At 34.3% G+C, this 17,822-nt stretch overlaps 1 protein-coding gene across 2 annotated transcripts in view; it reads left to right on the top strand.

Annotated features, from left to right (window-relative positions):
- Positions 1-17,822, top strand: part of SAMSN1 (SAM domain, SH3 domain and nuclear localization signals 1) — a 50,232-nt gene that overhangs the window by 12,835 nt on the left and 19,575 nt on the right. Inside the window, exons 2-4 of one of the 2 annotated variants that reach the window (XM_030328822.1) lie at positions 9,049-9,120; positions 12,553-12,702; positions 16,982-17,111. In XM_030328822.1, the coding sequence (XP_030184682.1) occupies positions 9,049-9,120; positions 12,553-12,702; positions 16,982-17,111 (352 nt within the window). The remainder of the gene's footprint in view (positions 1-9,048; positions 9,121-12,552; positions 12,703-16,981; positions 17,112-17,822) is intronic. The other variant, XM_030328823.1, reaches the window with a different exon arrangement.

Genomic DNA, 17,822 nt, shown 5'->3' with positions numbered 1-17,822 from the left:
TCATCATTTTAATTTGCCTTTCTTTAGGCTGACTATAAATAACATAGGTATAGACATATGTGTACAAAATGCCTTTCATGTACTAAGGGGTGCCAATTAGTATTCGTTAGTGGATGAATATAAGTTTCCAGGTTGACATCTATTATACATTATTACGTTCATTTATTTTGTGAATAAATATAATCTGCTTTAAGGAACTGCTTCTATATTTGTATACCATTCGTTTGAATATGATTCTATTTAACTCTTAAAGATTGAAGTTATTTGGTTGATGGCATCAATAGAGTGTAAATTCCTCCAGGATAGATTCTTGTCTTATTCCTGCAGACAGCCTGACCCCAACTATAAAGTTTAGCCATAGAAGCCACTTAATTTATTTGTGTTGAACTGCATAATATATTTATGTTGAATTACAGTCTTTAATTAAACATCAGCAAATCATCTTCTGTGACTATAACATGACCAGCTTACAATTTGCTTTTGTGTTAACCATGAAATATATGGTTTTGAGGCATTTACCCTGAAGAGGAATGTAGGATGTTATCTGCTGTGGTTTTCCCACGCCTCACGGCAGTAGGACTTTTCTGCAGAGGTATTATATAGCACTTAAGAGCCATAGTAGAGCAGGAACAACCACTGCGTGCTAAACTGAGGAGGCACTGGCATGTGATCTCATAGGGAAGATGGGACTGGGTCCTGCCCTTGAAGAATGGACTGGATCAGAGTGGGAGGAAAAAAAAAAGAGGAAGAACATTCCTGGGAAAAATAACAAAAACAACAAAAACCAGCATAAGCAACAGCTTAGAAGCAAAAGTGAATGTGTCCACAGCGACCAGCAAGAACTGTCAGAAGTTCTGCCGAGTAAGACTGACTACCATTACCTGATACCATGGGGAACCGTGGATGTGCATCATGCTGAGTTTGAGCGTTATTTTATCGCCTAAGGAAGAGCTACTTAAACCCTATGAGACTCAGTTTTGCTCATCTGTAAACTGGAGAAATCTATACTGAGCTCAGAGGGTGATTGTGTTTATTTAATGAGATAATTGTAGATAAATCTCTCGGCATGGAGCAAATTCTCAGTAACCATCATGACAATATGGAGTGAGCTTTACACTTTGAGAGGAACCAAATGATAAGAACAGGTATTTTTGGAAAATTAGTTCAATGGTGTGGTGTTAGAGGATTGGAAAAGCAAGAGTTTGGGGACTAAGAAGCTGAATGTTAGTGGGTTGGCTCAGGAATGAGGCTATCAGCACATATTTGACCAGCAGTAATGAAAATAAATGCCTAAAACAGAGATTTCAAGGAAGAATTGACCAGATGTGGAGGCTGAAAGGCTGCGTGCGTGGTATATTGGCCATTATATGGCCAAAGTTCCCAAAGTGAGCAAATACAGGTTTCCAAGAGCGCAGGGAGATGGCTCAGAAGGCAAAATCAAAGCAGATCCTCAGGGGCAACTGGATACAAGCAGAAAGAGCCCTTGGTTGGTACATCTGCCTTCCAGCACGAAGGCAGGCAGAGAAGCCACTGCGGCCTAGAGCAGCTATGAATGTGGGTTCCCTGGAGAAATTCTTGAAGATTTCAAGGAAGCAGTGGTATAATGAAACAATTCCAGGAGGATCAAGAGGGACCGTTTAGTGTATTTGTTAATGGGTTTAGTAGTTGGAGAAAGAGAGAATGAAGGAATAGACAGTGTACTATATATAACAATAGTCTAGGAGTGAGCGAGCCAAGCAGAAGCTGTACAATAGGGAAACCAAGAAGCTGAACAGTTCAGGGTAGTCTGATCATGGTCACATTTTACAAAGTTTTTCATCTCCTTTTTATTCTACAGGATTTTGTAAGAATTGGTGATATCAGGTGACCGAACTTTTTCCACATTATGCTTTTTACCTGAAAAAAGATATTTAAGACCTATCGATGTTATTTATTTTCAAAACTCTTTTCAACTAAAATAGACTATCTTAATTTCCATTCAGTTCTTACAACTGCAGCATGACTTACAATCTGGGAATGTAATGTAAATCATAACATACAGTAATAAATCATGCAGAGGTACAATTGAGAATTTTAAATATCTGAGTCTTTTTTACTCGCAGAACTTGTTTTGTTACATTAAATAGGCTGATATGAATAACCATTTTACAGGTAATGGATCATTCTGCATTGATTTTTTTTTTTAATTCTAGTTTCTTTCATTTGGGTAATTTTCTTTAAGGCAGTTTCAATTTGCAGAAAACATCTCTAGTGCACATCGACTTTTGAAAGTGAAGCTTCACATGGAAATTTTGACACAACTTTAAAACACTAAAGCAGAGTCAGAATCTGCATTTCCTTTAGATATTTTGAAGTTGACAGAAAAGACACTGAACCAGAAAGATCAAGTAAACTAACTTTTGTTCTAAGAGCCCAGATCTACATTAATAATATTTAGAGCATTGATATATGCTTGAACATTGGGTGGCCTTTACTCAAGGTTAAAATGTTAGTGTTGAAGGTTATGTTTCACAGCTCAGGCAGTCTTTTAGTTTGCAGCCCCCTGACACTCCACACAACCATCTTCCATTGGCACCACATGATAGTGTAATTATTTAACACTGAACCAATCCTAACAGGTTATTCTAAGTGAGTTAAATTTGTTTCGCACTCTTCAAAAGATCTCAGCACCTTAATTAAGTTAGGACAATCAAATCCTCGAATGCCTTTGGATAAAGGCTGAAAAGCTTATTGAGATTTAGCATAGTATTATCGGAAAATATTCACACAAGTGCATGCTGAAACAATTCTGATCTTCAAGAGCATATTACTAACCATTGCTTTATGTGCAGTATTTAGAAGATGTGAGAACGCATTGGCAGAGTGTGTGTAATTTTTAATTTGCCAGTACATTTCAAAATACTGCGATGTCTGAGTCAGATATGCAAATTTTTTCTTTGAAATAGACTGTGAAACTTTTCCACCAGTTCCTTACCCAAATGGCTGGAGATAAGATTTTACTTAAATACCCTTAAAGTTGATGGCTGGTTAAGAAATGAAAATAAGGGTCAAGTTCTCTTGGCCTTGGCCAAAAAGTTGATTCACATTTCCAAAAAGAGACCCCCCCCCCTGCCGCCGCCAGTTGTCCTTCATGTTGATAAATTTAGGCTCGCCATTGTTCTAAGAATTCTATTTAGTTCCATTTGCTCTATCAAGCTAACTTTCCAAATTTCCACCCTGTTTAGATAGCAAGTTTCTTTGAAAATGGAAGACAATATCAAAACTTTAGAATGGAATGTCATAGTTGAGAGCACATCAGTGTGAAGAATTGAAAAAGAAGGAACTTATTTTTGCAAGTTCTTGTTCCCATAAGTTTCCTCACTGAGAAGGATTAGATCACTTCCAAGAACCCTGTCAGCTGTATATCATGTAATGACATTCTGTAATGATTAGAATTGTTAAACAAAACTAGAGAAAAATTTTGACTAAAAAAAAAAAAATGAATCCTCTTAAGTTCTTTTATATTATTCATTGCATGGGTAGGGACACACACACATGTTCAAACACACCAAATGACACTTGCTCAGCCCTTTTAGGTGGAAACCAAGTAGACTAAGTGGAAGAAAGTAATCTGCTTCATGTAATTGCAGATAGTATTCAAAAGTCAATCTAATAACGTGCATCAACGTCAGAAAGTTGGTTGTTCTAAAATAAACTTGGAAAGCAAAACTTTATTTTCTCCTTAAACATGTCTATACTTCCAAACAACTATGAGCTAAGAAATATTGATGATATTTTTACAAATTGTTTCCCTAGAAAGTTATGTGACCATCAACTTTTTTTTTTTTAATTTTTTTTTTCAACGTTTATTTATTTTTGGGACAGAGAGAGACAGAGCATGGACGGGGGAGGGGCAGAGAGAGAGGGAGACACAGAATCGGAAACAGGCTCCAGGCTCTGAGCCATCAGCCCAGAGCCTGACGCGGGGCTCGAACTCACGGACCGCGAGATCGTGACCTGGCTGAAGTCGGAGGCTTAACCGACTGCGCCACCCAGGCGCCCGACCATCAACTTTTTTTAAAAGACTATTTTGTAGAGTAATTTTAGATTTTCAGCAAAATTGAGAGGGAAGTACAGTTTCCCATGAACCTCTCTGCCCCCACACGTGATTAACTCTTTGTAAATTATTTTTTAGATATTTTATAGGTGCATCTCTCTCTCTCTTTTTCTTTTAGCCTAACATTTTCCTAGGGAAAGCTTCAAGAATATGTAAAAAGAGGTTACTACAATCTACCTCATGTATCTATCACCTGGTTAATCATTAAATAAGGACCAGTCATATTTTTTCTTTATTCTCATACACTTTATTCTCATATTCTCATACATTTCATATTCTCACTAGGTTACCTTGAATTACAACTAAAAAATAACAGTATTTTCTCAATATCATCAAATAGCTAGTTATTTAAAAAATGTCCTCAGTTTTATCCTGGCTGTTTTTGTTATAGTGGTTTATTTAATCTATATCTAAACAAGATCCATGGGCTATATTTGATCATACAATTCTTAGAGGTTATTAATCTATGTGTTCCTTCTTTCTATCGATTAGTTGAAGAAACCAGGCTATTTGTCCTGTGGATTTTCTCATTGTCTAGATTTTTCTGATTCACTGCATCTTTTTGATGTCATTTAAGATGCTCCCTTGTCTCTGTATTTTATGTAATCTGGTAGTTACATACAGAAGTTTGGTGTGAGTGCTTTTGTTTATTTATTTACTAGGTTCTTCACTAGTGGGATTAGGTGTTACTATTATGAAACACATACTCTGGTTCTTTCTTTTTGAAATTCTAGGAGCTATTGAGTATTATTGCTGGGATCCATTATTTCCTCAGGGGTTTCAGTAATTCCATAATTTCACCATTCTTAATTGATTAGCTAGAATACACACACACAAAGATAAACTTTTTTCATAAACTATTTACTCTGAAATATATTTCATACATGAAAAGCAGATTAAATATTTAAGTATTTCCCTTTATTTGCCAGTTTTCATAATATAACTGTAATGTTTCCAAATGTGGCCACTGTTTTTTTTTTCTTTTGGTATCATTATGAACTCATGAACTTTGATATATTTCAATATTCACTTATTATTCCCATTGATACAAAAATTATCCCATCTTTGGATACAATCTATCGCAGTGAGAATATCTTCAGAATGGCCCCTGTGTTGTTTTGACTTAGCTATAGTAGGCTTTGAAAGCTTATTGTTTTATGCTATGATCACTATGAGAATTTTGACTGAGAATCTTAATTGCAAATGTCATTAACATCATTACTTATTTTCATTGTCCCTCAACATATGTATTTATATATACTGATAGTATTAATAACAATATGATTACTGAAAATGGGTTAACATTTAATTTGTCATTGTTTTCTTTTCTTTGGACAGTCAAAATACTGTTCTTAAAAATCACTTAAAAGAATTCTCTCTAAGCCACCAATTCAACATACAATTAGGTTCATTTGTTTCATTTTTATTTGAAATTTTTAGGGATTGTTTTTATTTTTTATTTGATCTTTTTAAAGTTTACTTATTTTGTGAGAGAGAGAGAGAGAGCATGCGTGTGAGCAGAAGGGCAGAGAGAGAAGGAGAGAGAGAATCCTAAGCAGTTTCCACATTGTTAGTGGGGAGCCCATTCGTGACATCATGACCTGAGCCAAAATCGAGTCAGATGTTCAAAGGACTGATTCACCCAGGCAAAATTTTGTTTTTGTTTTTGTTTTTATGTTTATTCACTTATTTTTGAAAGAGAGAGATAAAGAGAGAGAGAGAGAGAGAGAGAGAACACAAGTAGGGGAGGGGCAGAGAGAGAGAGGGAGACAGAATCCCAAGCAGGCTCCGTACCGCCAGTGCAGAGCCTGATGAGGGGCTTGAACTCATAGGAACTATGAGATCACAACCTGACCTAAAATCAAGAGTCTGACACTTAACTGACTGAGCCACCCAGGTGCCCCCCCTACCTCAGGATTGTTTTTATTTTATTTTATTTACTTCTGCTAAAAATATGTAAAAGTTACATAGTTTTAAAGTCAAATCTACAAAACAAGGTATATTCATTTTGCCCCATTTCTCTAAGAAAGAAAATATGTATTTGCCTGTATTAAAACTTAAGCATATATTTAAATCCTTAGATAAGTGGCAGCCTGCTACGTACATTTTTCTCTACATACATTTGGCTTTTTTCACTTACACTATATCCTGGAGATCATTCCATAGCAGTATAAAGAGATACATTTTAACTTTCTACAGTTGCATTGTTTTATTGTTTGGATTTACCATAAATTATTCAACCTATCTTGATGAACATTAGGGTTTACAGCTTTTTTATAATATAGAAATTTTACAACGAATGTGGATGTGTAAATCAGTTTATAGCTAAGAGTATCTCTGGTATACTCTGGTATATGGAATTCCTGGGTCAAAGGGCAAATATATATGTCATTTTGTTAGTTTTGCCAAATTACCCTCCATAAATGTTGTGCCATTTTACAAATGCATATCTAATTGCAGAAGGAAAAATTGCATAAATAGAGAAAGAGTGGAATTAAAACTAAATATTATCTAATGTCAACAGAAACAAAGACTTATCTGAAACATGAATTGCAGTTTTATTTAAGTTACTGTTCCCATTGATAGCTATTCGTTTATATAACAGCTCTGTCTTGATGGGAGCTTCTGTCACAAGATAATATTTGCTAAAGATAATCCATTATGATTATAATGCAAAATTATTGATATTCAAATACATTCTCATTTATCAAGGACTATTATCTGGGAAGCCAGCTTGCTTCCACATGATTCACCTTTTTGTTAGAAACTTAATAGGACAAATTACAAATTTGTTCGTTGTGCATACCTCATAGTAGGCATTAGCCCTTTCATCATAAGCCGTAACCTATACATTATGAAACCACCTCAGAAAGTCACTAACTTTTAGACTAGAGAATAATGAAAATTTTAAAACAGCATTTTAAATGCTTTGATTCACTTCTTAACGGTGTCTTATCATGGATTGATATTATACTCCTCTGGCTTAAAGCTGTTGAGTGATTCACAATGAGATGACTGACAAAACCCAAAGTAATAGTCTAGAGACTTCTTAAGCCACTACTTCTAAATCTGCTTCTCTTTATTGATATAATGAGGGGAGAATTAATTTTAAAAGGTGGTGACTATTGATTACTTAATGGCAGAAGATAGTGTTGAGAAATGCTGAAGTGAGCCTATTCTGTGCCCTCCTGGGCAACAGGACCCATTATCCAGTGGTGGAAATCATGCTGTAACCCTCATTAATATTTAATAGGCAGGACACAGGCTGGATGCAGGCTACAAAATTGCCCCAGGCATAGGCTCCAATAGGCCATCAGAATGTTTCAAGTATATAAGAGTAACAGATTTCCCTGTGTTCAATTGTTTATAAGCAGGACAACAATACATTCAATTCCCTTTCGTGATCTCTGGGCGGTGATAGCCTCATGGAAATGCCTACTAGGCAGGTTGAAGTGATTAATGCTCGGGAAGTCATTCTAGGTTAGTCAGCCCTGCATGAGAAGACTTCGTATTTTCCAGTGTGGTTCTCAGTCTCAGCCCTTGTCTTTCTCTCTTCTCTCCACAAGCCGAAGGGCTGGTTCAGCAGGGGTGGCGAGTCAGCAAAAGGCGTTAATTGTGTCTAACACAGCCAGCATCCTCCGAGCGGTATTATGTATCACACTGTCTATCAAGCTAACCCCTTGTCACACGTCAGGATCTTTTTATTTTCAGCTCATTTAAAAGGGAAACAGGGAGTTTCAAAGATAGCTGGTGGGGAAACATAAGTCTAAGAGTGCGTGGAAGAATGAAGAGCCTTTGAAACTGACTTGAACTAATCTGGGCTGTGACTTCTGAAAAGACAATACAAGGTTTTATCAATTACAGACGCCCATTGTTAACTTTTCAAATCACCAGGTTGCTTTGCAATACCACCAGCTTGTTTTGAAAATATCATAAGATTGGAATGAAGTTAAATTCTCTATATAGAACATATTCTGAGGATTTATGGGTACATAAAGGGCATAATATCAGATAGCCACCATTCCAAACAATAGATAAAAGTAAACAGGCAGTAAAGACACATCAGTGTTTTGACTCAATGACCCTAAAGATTGTTGAACATGTATTTAGGATAATAATTTACTTTGTAACATATCAGGGATTATTTATAATTACCTGCCTAGAATGAGTTACATACATGAGAATAAAAATTTAGTTTTGTAGGCAAAAAGTATCCAAGGGAACAAGTCTTCTATTAACATGTTGAGGTTTTGTCAAAACCAGTGAATGAAATTTCCCCAGAGGTCTCATTTTATTCCATGTTAAATGTGGACAAAGTCTGTTTTACTCCCAGCCTTAGACTGTGTACGCCTAAACGCTGCTCTCAATTTATGAACAGGTCTCTGTGTATGCCTTCTCTTTCTGACACCAAGTGGAGAGTCTCAAATGATCAAGTTATCAGTGATAAATGTATTTGTGTTCAGTTTTGGCTTTTTGACAAATATGATCTTTATGAGGCATACTGATGGATCTACTTAGATGTCTGTGTTTGTTTGTTTAGTTGTTATATATTTATTAGTTGGTTAGTTCTCAATTCTTGCCATTCCCTCATGGAAATAAGTTTGTGGTTGACTCACTTCAAGAAGGCTCAGCTTAGAATTCTTAGATTCTTCAGCTGCCATTCCCAAGAGCAGAAGTAACACTATCAATTGAAAATAATTTAATAGATTTTCTCCAAGGTGCTTAACACTATGGCATAAAACATATGAAGGCATTTAATCAACCGTAAATATTATAATATTAATAATAGTTATACCTTCAGTGCCTTTAGATATTCCAGAGAGAAAGTTTTTTTAATCCGATCATTGCACTATACTGACACTTATTGAACCATAATCTAATATATTTAGCAATTTTATCAGCGAAAGTCACAAATCCTAAATGCCCTTTCCTTTCTCTTTCCTATTTCGTAGCGCAGCAGCAGTTTTGGGAATTTCGATCGTTTTCGGAATCATTCCATTTCAAAACCAGATGATTCAACTGAGGTTAGTATTTTTGTTACAATTGTTAGGCAAACACATTATGAAAAATTATGAAGCCAATATCACTTTTGCAAAGTACAGTAAGAAAAATAAGTGTATTTGAAAATCACAGTCCTGCCAATATTTTTATGATAAATGAACAAACAATTTAGTACTTAAACCATGCTGGGTGTTAAAAGTCAACAGCTATCTAAGAAACCTAACATATTAGGAAAAGCAGAACATGAACTTATGAAGAGTTACAATGTAAAGTAATACAGATATTCCCAAATTTTCTGAGCATTTCCACAATAAAACAATGCATATGTTAAATTTTATGTAATTGTAATTGCTTTAATTTAATTGCATAATTAAATAGCTTAGTTGCAAGTTTGTCAAGGAGAGCATACAGTTGTTCAGTTGTACTCACATTTCCACCATATGCATTTAAATGTCTCATAGGTGACCATTACATAAACGTTTGCAAATCATGAACACTTTAGATGTAGCACGAGAAAAGCTTCCCATAAAATTAAGTGTAAATAATAATAATAGTAATAGTTCTAATAATATCTACATTTAATTGAACACATCATCATATAAGCACAACACTAAACACTTTACCTACTTATAATGTAGGAACTATTAACATTACTATTTTACCATTGAAGAAAGACATTTCATTGAGGAAAATTACTTCTAAATTACACAGTTAATAAATGACAAAGACAGAAGTCAACTTCTTGTCTGACTTCAAGTTTGCCATTCTGTTATACTATCTCACAAATGAAAGGTCAACTGTGATAAGTGATTAATGAAAGGTAAAACAACTAATAAATTGATAAAAAGGAGGATATATATTGAGAAAATTAAGAATACATGTTTATCATTGAACGTGATTCAACAACTCCACATGTGATACATTTTAGATCAGTAGGTTTTGGAGCTTACCTATTTTTTAGTTACTCATTGTCATTATTGTATGCTTACTTTTTGTTTTTTGTAAGGAATTTTTCCATTTATCATATCTAATTTCTCAACATACTTTTCAGGTTCTTATGTGTATATATCTATATTTTTAAATAATTTTATTTCAGTAATGGAAATTCTAAACAAAAGAAATTAAAATAGAATGGCATCTATTATTACTTTCTAAATATATCCATTAGTATACATATATGCATGTGGGTCATATATCCCCTTTTATACATATGTATATTACATATATCGTCTTTTATCCGTATATATATATATATATATATATATATATATTTATATACACAGACCTATGTGAGAAAGCGTATATTTCATTTCCAATTATAATCTTATATACACTTTCAACTTTCCATAACCACACATAGATATATTCTACTACTATTTACTTTATAATTCTAGAGTTAACCTGTAAAAGTAGTTTAGGCTCATTCAGGTTCATTGATTAGGAATGGTGACTTAGTAACTTGTGAAAGAATTTAGTGAACCTGAAAAAGTAGTTCACACATTTTTCAGCAATTCAGCATTCATTCATTTAACAAGTGTTTATTAACACCTACTCTATGACAGGGTTTCCAGTAGGCACTCAGAAATTACTACTGCAATAACCGATGAAGATCCCTAATACATGAAGCCTAAAGTCTAGAGGGAGAGACAGATCTTAGAAAAGCAACAACAATTGTAAATAAATACCTAATAAAGTTGTAATCCAGGCTATGAAAGAGAACATTATAGAAAAATGTGCAAGTTTAAAATATGCTGAGGTAGTTTCTTTGAAACTTCTGTAAAGAATGATAGTAAAACCTAAAATTACAAATATTTGTGATACTTTTTTGATGCTTAGGCAATGGTAATTTAACACTGGTGGTAATAAAAAATATACTTTCTTATTTATTTAATTATTATTATTTTTTAAGTTTGTAATTTTACAAAGAAGGTAGAGTTTACATAGGGAGAAGACAGAAGAAAAGGGCTAACTTTAAAAATTTAAAGTGTTTCCAAGTTATATTTTATTCAGGGCTTTTGGATTAAGCAAAAACTCTTTGCCTTTATAACTTTGAATGTAGAAATTAATAAAGTTCAATAAGTACTTAAATTGGCTGTCCATTCATATTTATCACAGGCAATTTGGGGTAAGATATGAAGCAAAACATAATATTTATTAATAATGATGTTAATTTTGTGGTTAAACCTTCATATTAAAATATTCATGTTCACTAAAGAGAAGTTTCCCTGATTTCTGTATATGCAAGAAATATCTGGCTGTCCATCCACTGAGAATGGTGGGCAATGCTTAGATGACCTTAAAGGGTCTTTTCTTGCCAATCTGAAATATTAAGGATATATAACCCAAGTATGTCCTTCAAGAAAAAAAAGTCACTCCAAAGTTCTACATGAGAAGTTTAACTTATTCAAAAAATATTGTCAGTTCCTGGAAGTATTCTAGACATTTAGAATAAGTAAGAAATACAAAATCTCTAGTCTCATGGAGCCTATCTCGTAGTGGGAGATGCAGGCAATAATCAATCAAAGAAACAAATATATTATCAGGTAATGTTAAATACTTAGAAGAATAAATTACATGTTAACTACTTGAAGATTTTTGTACCAATGGCTGGACGAAGTTCATATTTACTATTGCTTGACAATGTGGGAAATATGTATGGGATACTTAACTGAAAGATAAAAAAAAATGCACTTTCTCAGTGGATTTACTTAATTCCAAAACTTTTTAAGAAATGACCATTTCTATTTCTATAAGGATCAAGAGGATATTTTAAGGCCCACTATAACCTTTCTAAAGCCTCCAATAAAGTATCTCCCATCTCTGTAGACTTAGCCACTCATTATTCCTGGCATTTAATTCTATTTTTGGCATCTCAAAATGGGTAAAACTAAAGTGGCTCTACTGTACAGGTATTTAAAGAATAGCTAAATTCTTTAAAAAAATTTAGATGTGAAGCTCAGGTCCTTCGACATCAGAAGTTTGATTTTCTGAATTCATAACACATGTAAGCAGGCTTGGACAACTTTAAAAATATGTATTATGTCCAGATTGAAACTTTGGAAGCTGCGGTATACGATGTATATGAAGTTCACAAATTTGGAATCTTCCCTCTAATAATGTTTTCAAATAGATGATTTTTATTGCTTTATTATTCCATCTTTTATTTTTTATTTTTTTAAAATTTATGCCCAAATTAGCCTATAGTGCAACAATGATTTCAGGAGTAGATTCCTTAGTGCCCCTTACTCATTTAGCCCATTCCCCCTCCCACAACCCCTCCTATAACCCTCAGTTTGTTCTCCGTATTTATGACTCTCTTCTGTTTTGTCCCCCTCCCTGTTTTTATATTATTTTTGTCTCCCTTCCCTTATGTTCATCTGTTTCATCTCTTAAAGTCCTCATATGAGTGAAGTCATATGATTTTTATTCTATCTTTTGTAAACAATCCTAACTAGGTGTATGAAGGGGAATCCATAAATGAAAATGGAGAACAAAATAAAACTTCAAATAATGGAGGAGGTTTAGGGAAAAAAATGAGAGCTATTTCCTGGACAATGAAGAAAAAAGTGGGTAAAAAATACATCAAAGCGCTTTCTGAGGAAAAGGTAAGCACCCTCTGTTAATCATGTGTATTTTTCTGTTAAATTTTTTCTTAAAATAGTCAAAGATTCTTCTTATAGACATAGAATTACTTGATGTTTTAGGGAGGACTTCAAACATCTATTTTCTCCCTCAATAATTTTTCCCAGAAGTTGGATGGAAAACAACAGCAACAACATTATTACTCCTATTTTAATAGAAGAAACAGACACTTGGAAAGATCACACATATAGTACATGAAGAACAGTATGTCATATGTTGTAACAAACATCAGTGCTTCATTTATTTTTATTGCCAACTAAGATTCCATTTTATAGGTAAACTAGATTTTATTTTTCCTTTCATCAGTTGATAGATATTTGGGTTGTTTCCACTTTCTGGCCATTGTAAATAATGCTGCTATAAATATTCGTGTGTGAGTTTTCGTGTGGAGATATTCTTTCATTTCTCTTGGGAATATGGTAACAATCTGATATTTTGAGAAATTAGCAACTGCTTACCCAAGCAGCTGATCATTTTACACTCCCACTAGTAATGTGTGAACATTCCAATATCTGCACATGCTTGTCAGCACTTGTTACTGTCTTTTTGTTGCTAGCCATCCTAATAGGTGTGAAGTGGAATCTCAATATGGCTTTGATTTGTACTTCCCTGATGACTAAGGATGTTGGGAATCTTTCATGTTCTTATGAGCCATTTGTATATATCTTCTTTAAAGGAATATCTATTCAAATATTTTCCCACTTTATAATTGGGTTATTTGGGTTTTTTAAAGTTTATTTATCTATTTTTGAGAGAGAGAGTGAGAGAGAGAGAGAAAGGGAGGGACAGAGAGTGAGACGGAGAGAGAGAATCCCAAGCAGGCTCCATGCTGTCAGCGCAGAGCTTGACGTGGGCCTTGATCTCAGGAACCATGAGATTGTGACCTGAGTCAAAATCAAGTGTCAGATGCTTAACCAGCTGAGCCACCCAGGCATGTTGGGTTATTTATTTATTTATTTTTTACTGTTGACACTAAAGTTTTCAAAAATATGTTCTGGATACAGGTCCTTATCAGATATATGATTTGCAGTATGATATATTTTCTTCCATTCTGTGCATTGTATTTTCATTTTTTTGATGGTAACATTTGCAGCACAAATGTTTATAATTTGTTGTAACCCAACTGATCTTTTTTTTTAATTTGAAATTTAAGTATTGTATTTAAAAAAAAACTATTGCTTAACCTAAGGTTACAAAGATTTACTCCTGTGTTTTTTTCTAAGAGTTTATAGTTGTAGTTCTTAAATTTTGGTGTATGGTCTACTAATTTTTCTATGGAATATAGTAGGAGTCCAACTTCCTTCTTTTGCATGTGTATATCCAGTTGTCTCAACACTAATTTGGTAAAAAGACAACGATTTTCCTATTGTATTTTCTTGGCACCCTTGTTGAAAATCAATTGATAATAAATACATGGCCATAATTACGGGCAATAAATATAGGGGTTAATTTCTGACTCTCAATTCTATTACATTGATATGTATGTCTTATGTTCATTCTCTTTTTAACCCCTTTTAATAGGACTTCTGTCCCCAGTACTCCATTAAAACAGTAGTCACAATCAGTGTTGACCTCTGTGTGGTCAAATTCACTGATAACTTTTCTTTCTTCTTACATTACTTTTCAACTCTATTTGACAAGTGATGATTTCAATATATATTAAACATCATCTTTTCTTGGTTCATCTAACTGAGTGTTCTTCTGGCTTTCTTTCTTTCTCAGAGTTTCCTTTCTTGGCTTTGCTTTTTTTTCCTGTCTCTCTAAATATTGAGTCTTCCTGAGGCTTGTTCCTAGAGGCTCTACTCAATGTACTCTCTCCTCCTAAGTGATCTCATCCAATGTCATGACTGCTTTTCATAATTATATCTTTAGCTATGACATCTTATCTGTTGTGCTTAAACAACCACTTGTGAATTTGATATCATCACTTAAATGTACAATAGATACTGGAACCCAATATATCCAAAACTGGATTATTAATTCTCTATGCTCTACCAAAAAAAATGTTTCTTGTGCAGTCTTCCTAGTAGTAATAGACAACACTACCATAACTCTAGATGCAGGGAAGGAAAGGAGAGGAGAGGAGAGGACAGGAGAGGAGAGGAGAGGAGAGGAGAGGAGAGGAGAAAGAAGCCTAAGAATCATTCAAAACTCCTTCTTTCTCTCATTTTTCACACTAATTCATCAGCACATCCTCTTGGTTCAAACTTCAAAGCATTATCTAAAACCCCTAATTCCTCCATGTAAACTATTCCTGCTTTAGACAAACAAATAAACAAAAACAATAACAACAACTTCTCTTGCCTCGAGTACCATAATAATCACCTAATTGGTTGTCTTTCTTCCATTCTTTCCTCCATAAAAACCATTCTCCAATGAAAGCTAGAAAGACCTCTGAAAAGTAGAATTCAGAATACATCACTCCCCTTGATTAAATTTTTTTTACAATGCCTTCACAATGCATTCTTTTACTATGGTATGTTCATTCCAGTGCTCTGAGAAACAGAGCCTAAGAAAGGAATAGACACACCAAAGATTATTGGGGAAAATGTCTGTGAAGGATAAAGTAGAGAAAGAATAAATGGGTAGGGAAAGCTTTCAGACTACAGTGCAAGTTTGACACCTGTGAAAGGAGAGGAACAAAGCTTTAGCCAGATTGGTAGTCCTTGAACCAAAGTTTTTCACTAGAGGAGACCGATATCCTCCCAGATCGACTCAAATGGTACCCACATTGTTTCAGTGATTGGCAGAGAGCATGGCTTCCATGCAGACACAGTGGTGGATTCGGTAGCTGGGCTGTTGGCAAAGAAGGGTCCTGCAGCAAAAGATCTGAGTGGCACATTTCCATGACCACCACACATGGTCTATAAAGCTCTTCCTTATCTGGTTCCAGTCTCCATCTCACAGCTCATCTCCTAAAACTGTCCCTGCTTTCACTCAGCTCCAGCTACATTGGCTTTGTCTTCCTGTGCATAACCCAAACTAATTCTGAATTTAATTATTTTGTTCTCACTTTTCCTTTTTCTTAGAAAACTGCCTCCAAATCTTCACATATGTTATATATTAGCATTCAGGTCAAAAATTCAGAACATAAATTACCTTATAGAGGAAGTCTTTGGAGACTACTCCATCTAAATCAGCTATCCTTCCCCAACCTTAATCTTAGTATCTAATCCTCTGATATCACTGTTTTATTTCCTTCATAGCACCTATTCTCTGCAATTTTCTTGCCCATTTTGTTTACACACATGTCCCCAAACACAACACACACACACACACACACACACATACACACACACACACACACACACACACACAGCCCATCACACTAAACGTACTTTATTAGAGCAGGGACCCTGTTACCTTGTTTGCTATGGTATCTCTGGTTCCAAAAAACATGAGAGGTACTTACAAGGTATTCTATAAACATATGGGGAATGACTGAACAAGTGAATAAAAGAATGGATAAAAACAGAGAATCAAACTGAATACATAGCATATATGTATTCTGAAACTTCATCAATGTTTAGAAATGCTCATAAATGAGGAATATTGAATTACATTTTGATGAGTATTAAGAAATGTATAGGTTTTGTCCAAAAATCTAAATATGGAAGACATTTGAGATGTTTTCAAGCAGATGTAATTTGTTTTGAAATTGTCTGTCTTTCCTAATTTTATGCGGGATTTGCTTTTCACTTGACTAGGTGTGCAAGCACGGTATGAGATTTGTAAAGCTTCTTAGATAAGCTTTGCTTTAGAATTGCAAAATGTACATGTTTTATTCATATCTAGTGATCTGGTAGGGTGCAAATAACTGACATGAAACAACTATGCAGAATTTAAACTTGTAATATCAGATCTCAAAGGATTAGTAATGGTGGTAAATAGATGATAAGAACATGAAGAAATAAAAATGCTTTCACGGATAAAGCATAGATGTTAATAAATCTAACATTTCTGATTAAATAGTCTTGATGTGATATTCATCCTAATTTACAAATGAACTATTATAATTTCAGTTGAATTCCATAATGTGGAATGTTTCATCTAAAGAATTTTTCCAAGTATAATATGTTTTGCTAGAAATTGAACTAAAGATTAATGACTCTCATATTTTATGCTGATGTATTCCTAAGCATTTTATTGCTAAAATATGTCTCGTTTGGTAAATCAATGCACACAGTGAATATCTCCAAGGAAATCAGTTCTCTGCACTTAACCTCTGATGTTTTTCTGAAGGATGAGGAGGATGGAGAGGATACCCTCCCGTACCGGAACAGTGACCCAATGATTGGATCTCACACAGAGAAGATCTCCCTCGAAGCCAGTGACTCCATGGATAGTCTCTACAGTGGGCGGAGTTCATCAAGTAAGGCTATAGAATAAGGGATAACTGGGAGGCCTGAGTTAAGTTAATTAAAAACAGATTTTAACTATAGAGAACAAACTGATGGTTACCAGAGGGAAGGTGGGTGGGGAAACGGATGATGTAGGTGATAGGGATTAAAGAGTACATTTATCATGATGAGTTCTGTGTAATGTACTGAAGTGTTGAATCACTATGTTGTATACCTGAAACTGATATAACATTGGATGTTAATACTAACAGAATTAAAATAAAAAACAATGCAAAAGAAACAAATTGCAAATGAAAAACAACAATAGATTTGGGGCTCATCACATTAGCAACAAGGTTCCAGCTACTTCATAAGAGAAATAGTGAAAATGTAGGATGTGATGAATCCATAAAATTGCTATTGTTTAAAATGATATGTTGTTAAAATACAACATATTAGATAGAATTATGAATTATTTTGAAACTTCATTTTGTAGTTGGCAGGGCTCTTAGGGGCATGTCTCAAAAAGATCACGTTGGTAACTAAATCCTCATCCTTAAGATAAAAAAATGTATGCTTGGGAGAACTAGGATTGTCTTGCATCATAATTACTAACATGAGTTGAAGAATTCAGAAAAACAAAATCCTGTTTTCTATCTCTTCTTCCCTCCCTCTCTTTCTCCTTCTTTTCCTTTTCTTTATTCCTCCTTTTGTTTTCCTTCCTTTCTTCTTTCCTCTTTCTT

Source organism: Lynx canadensis, chromosome C2 (genome assembly GCF_007474595.2).
Source record: "Lynx canadensis isolate LIC74 chromosome C2, mLynCan4.pri.v2, whole genome shotgun sequence".
Lineage (NCBI taxonomy): Eukaryota > Metazoa > Chordata > Mammalia > Carnivora > Felidae > Lynx > Lynx canadensis.
This window is presented reverse-complemented; position numbering and strand designations above follow the sequence as displayed.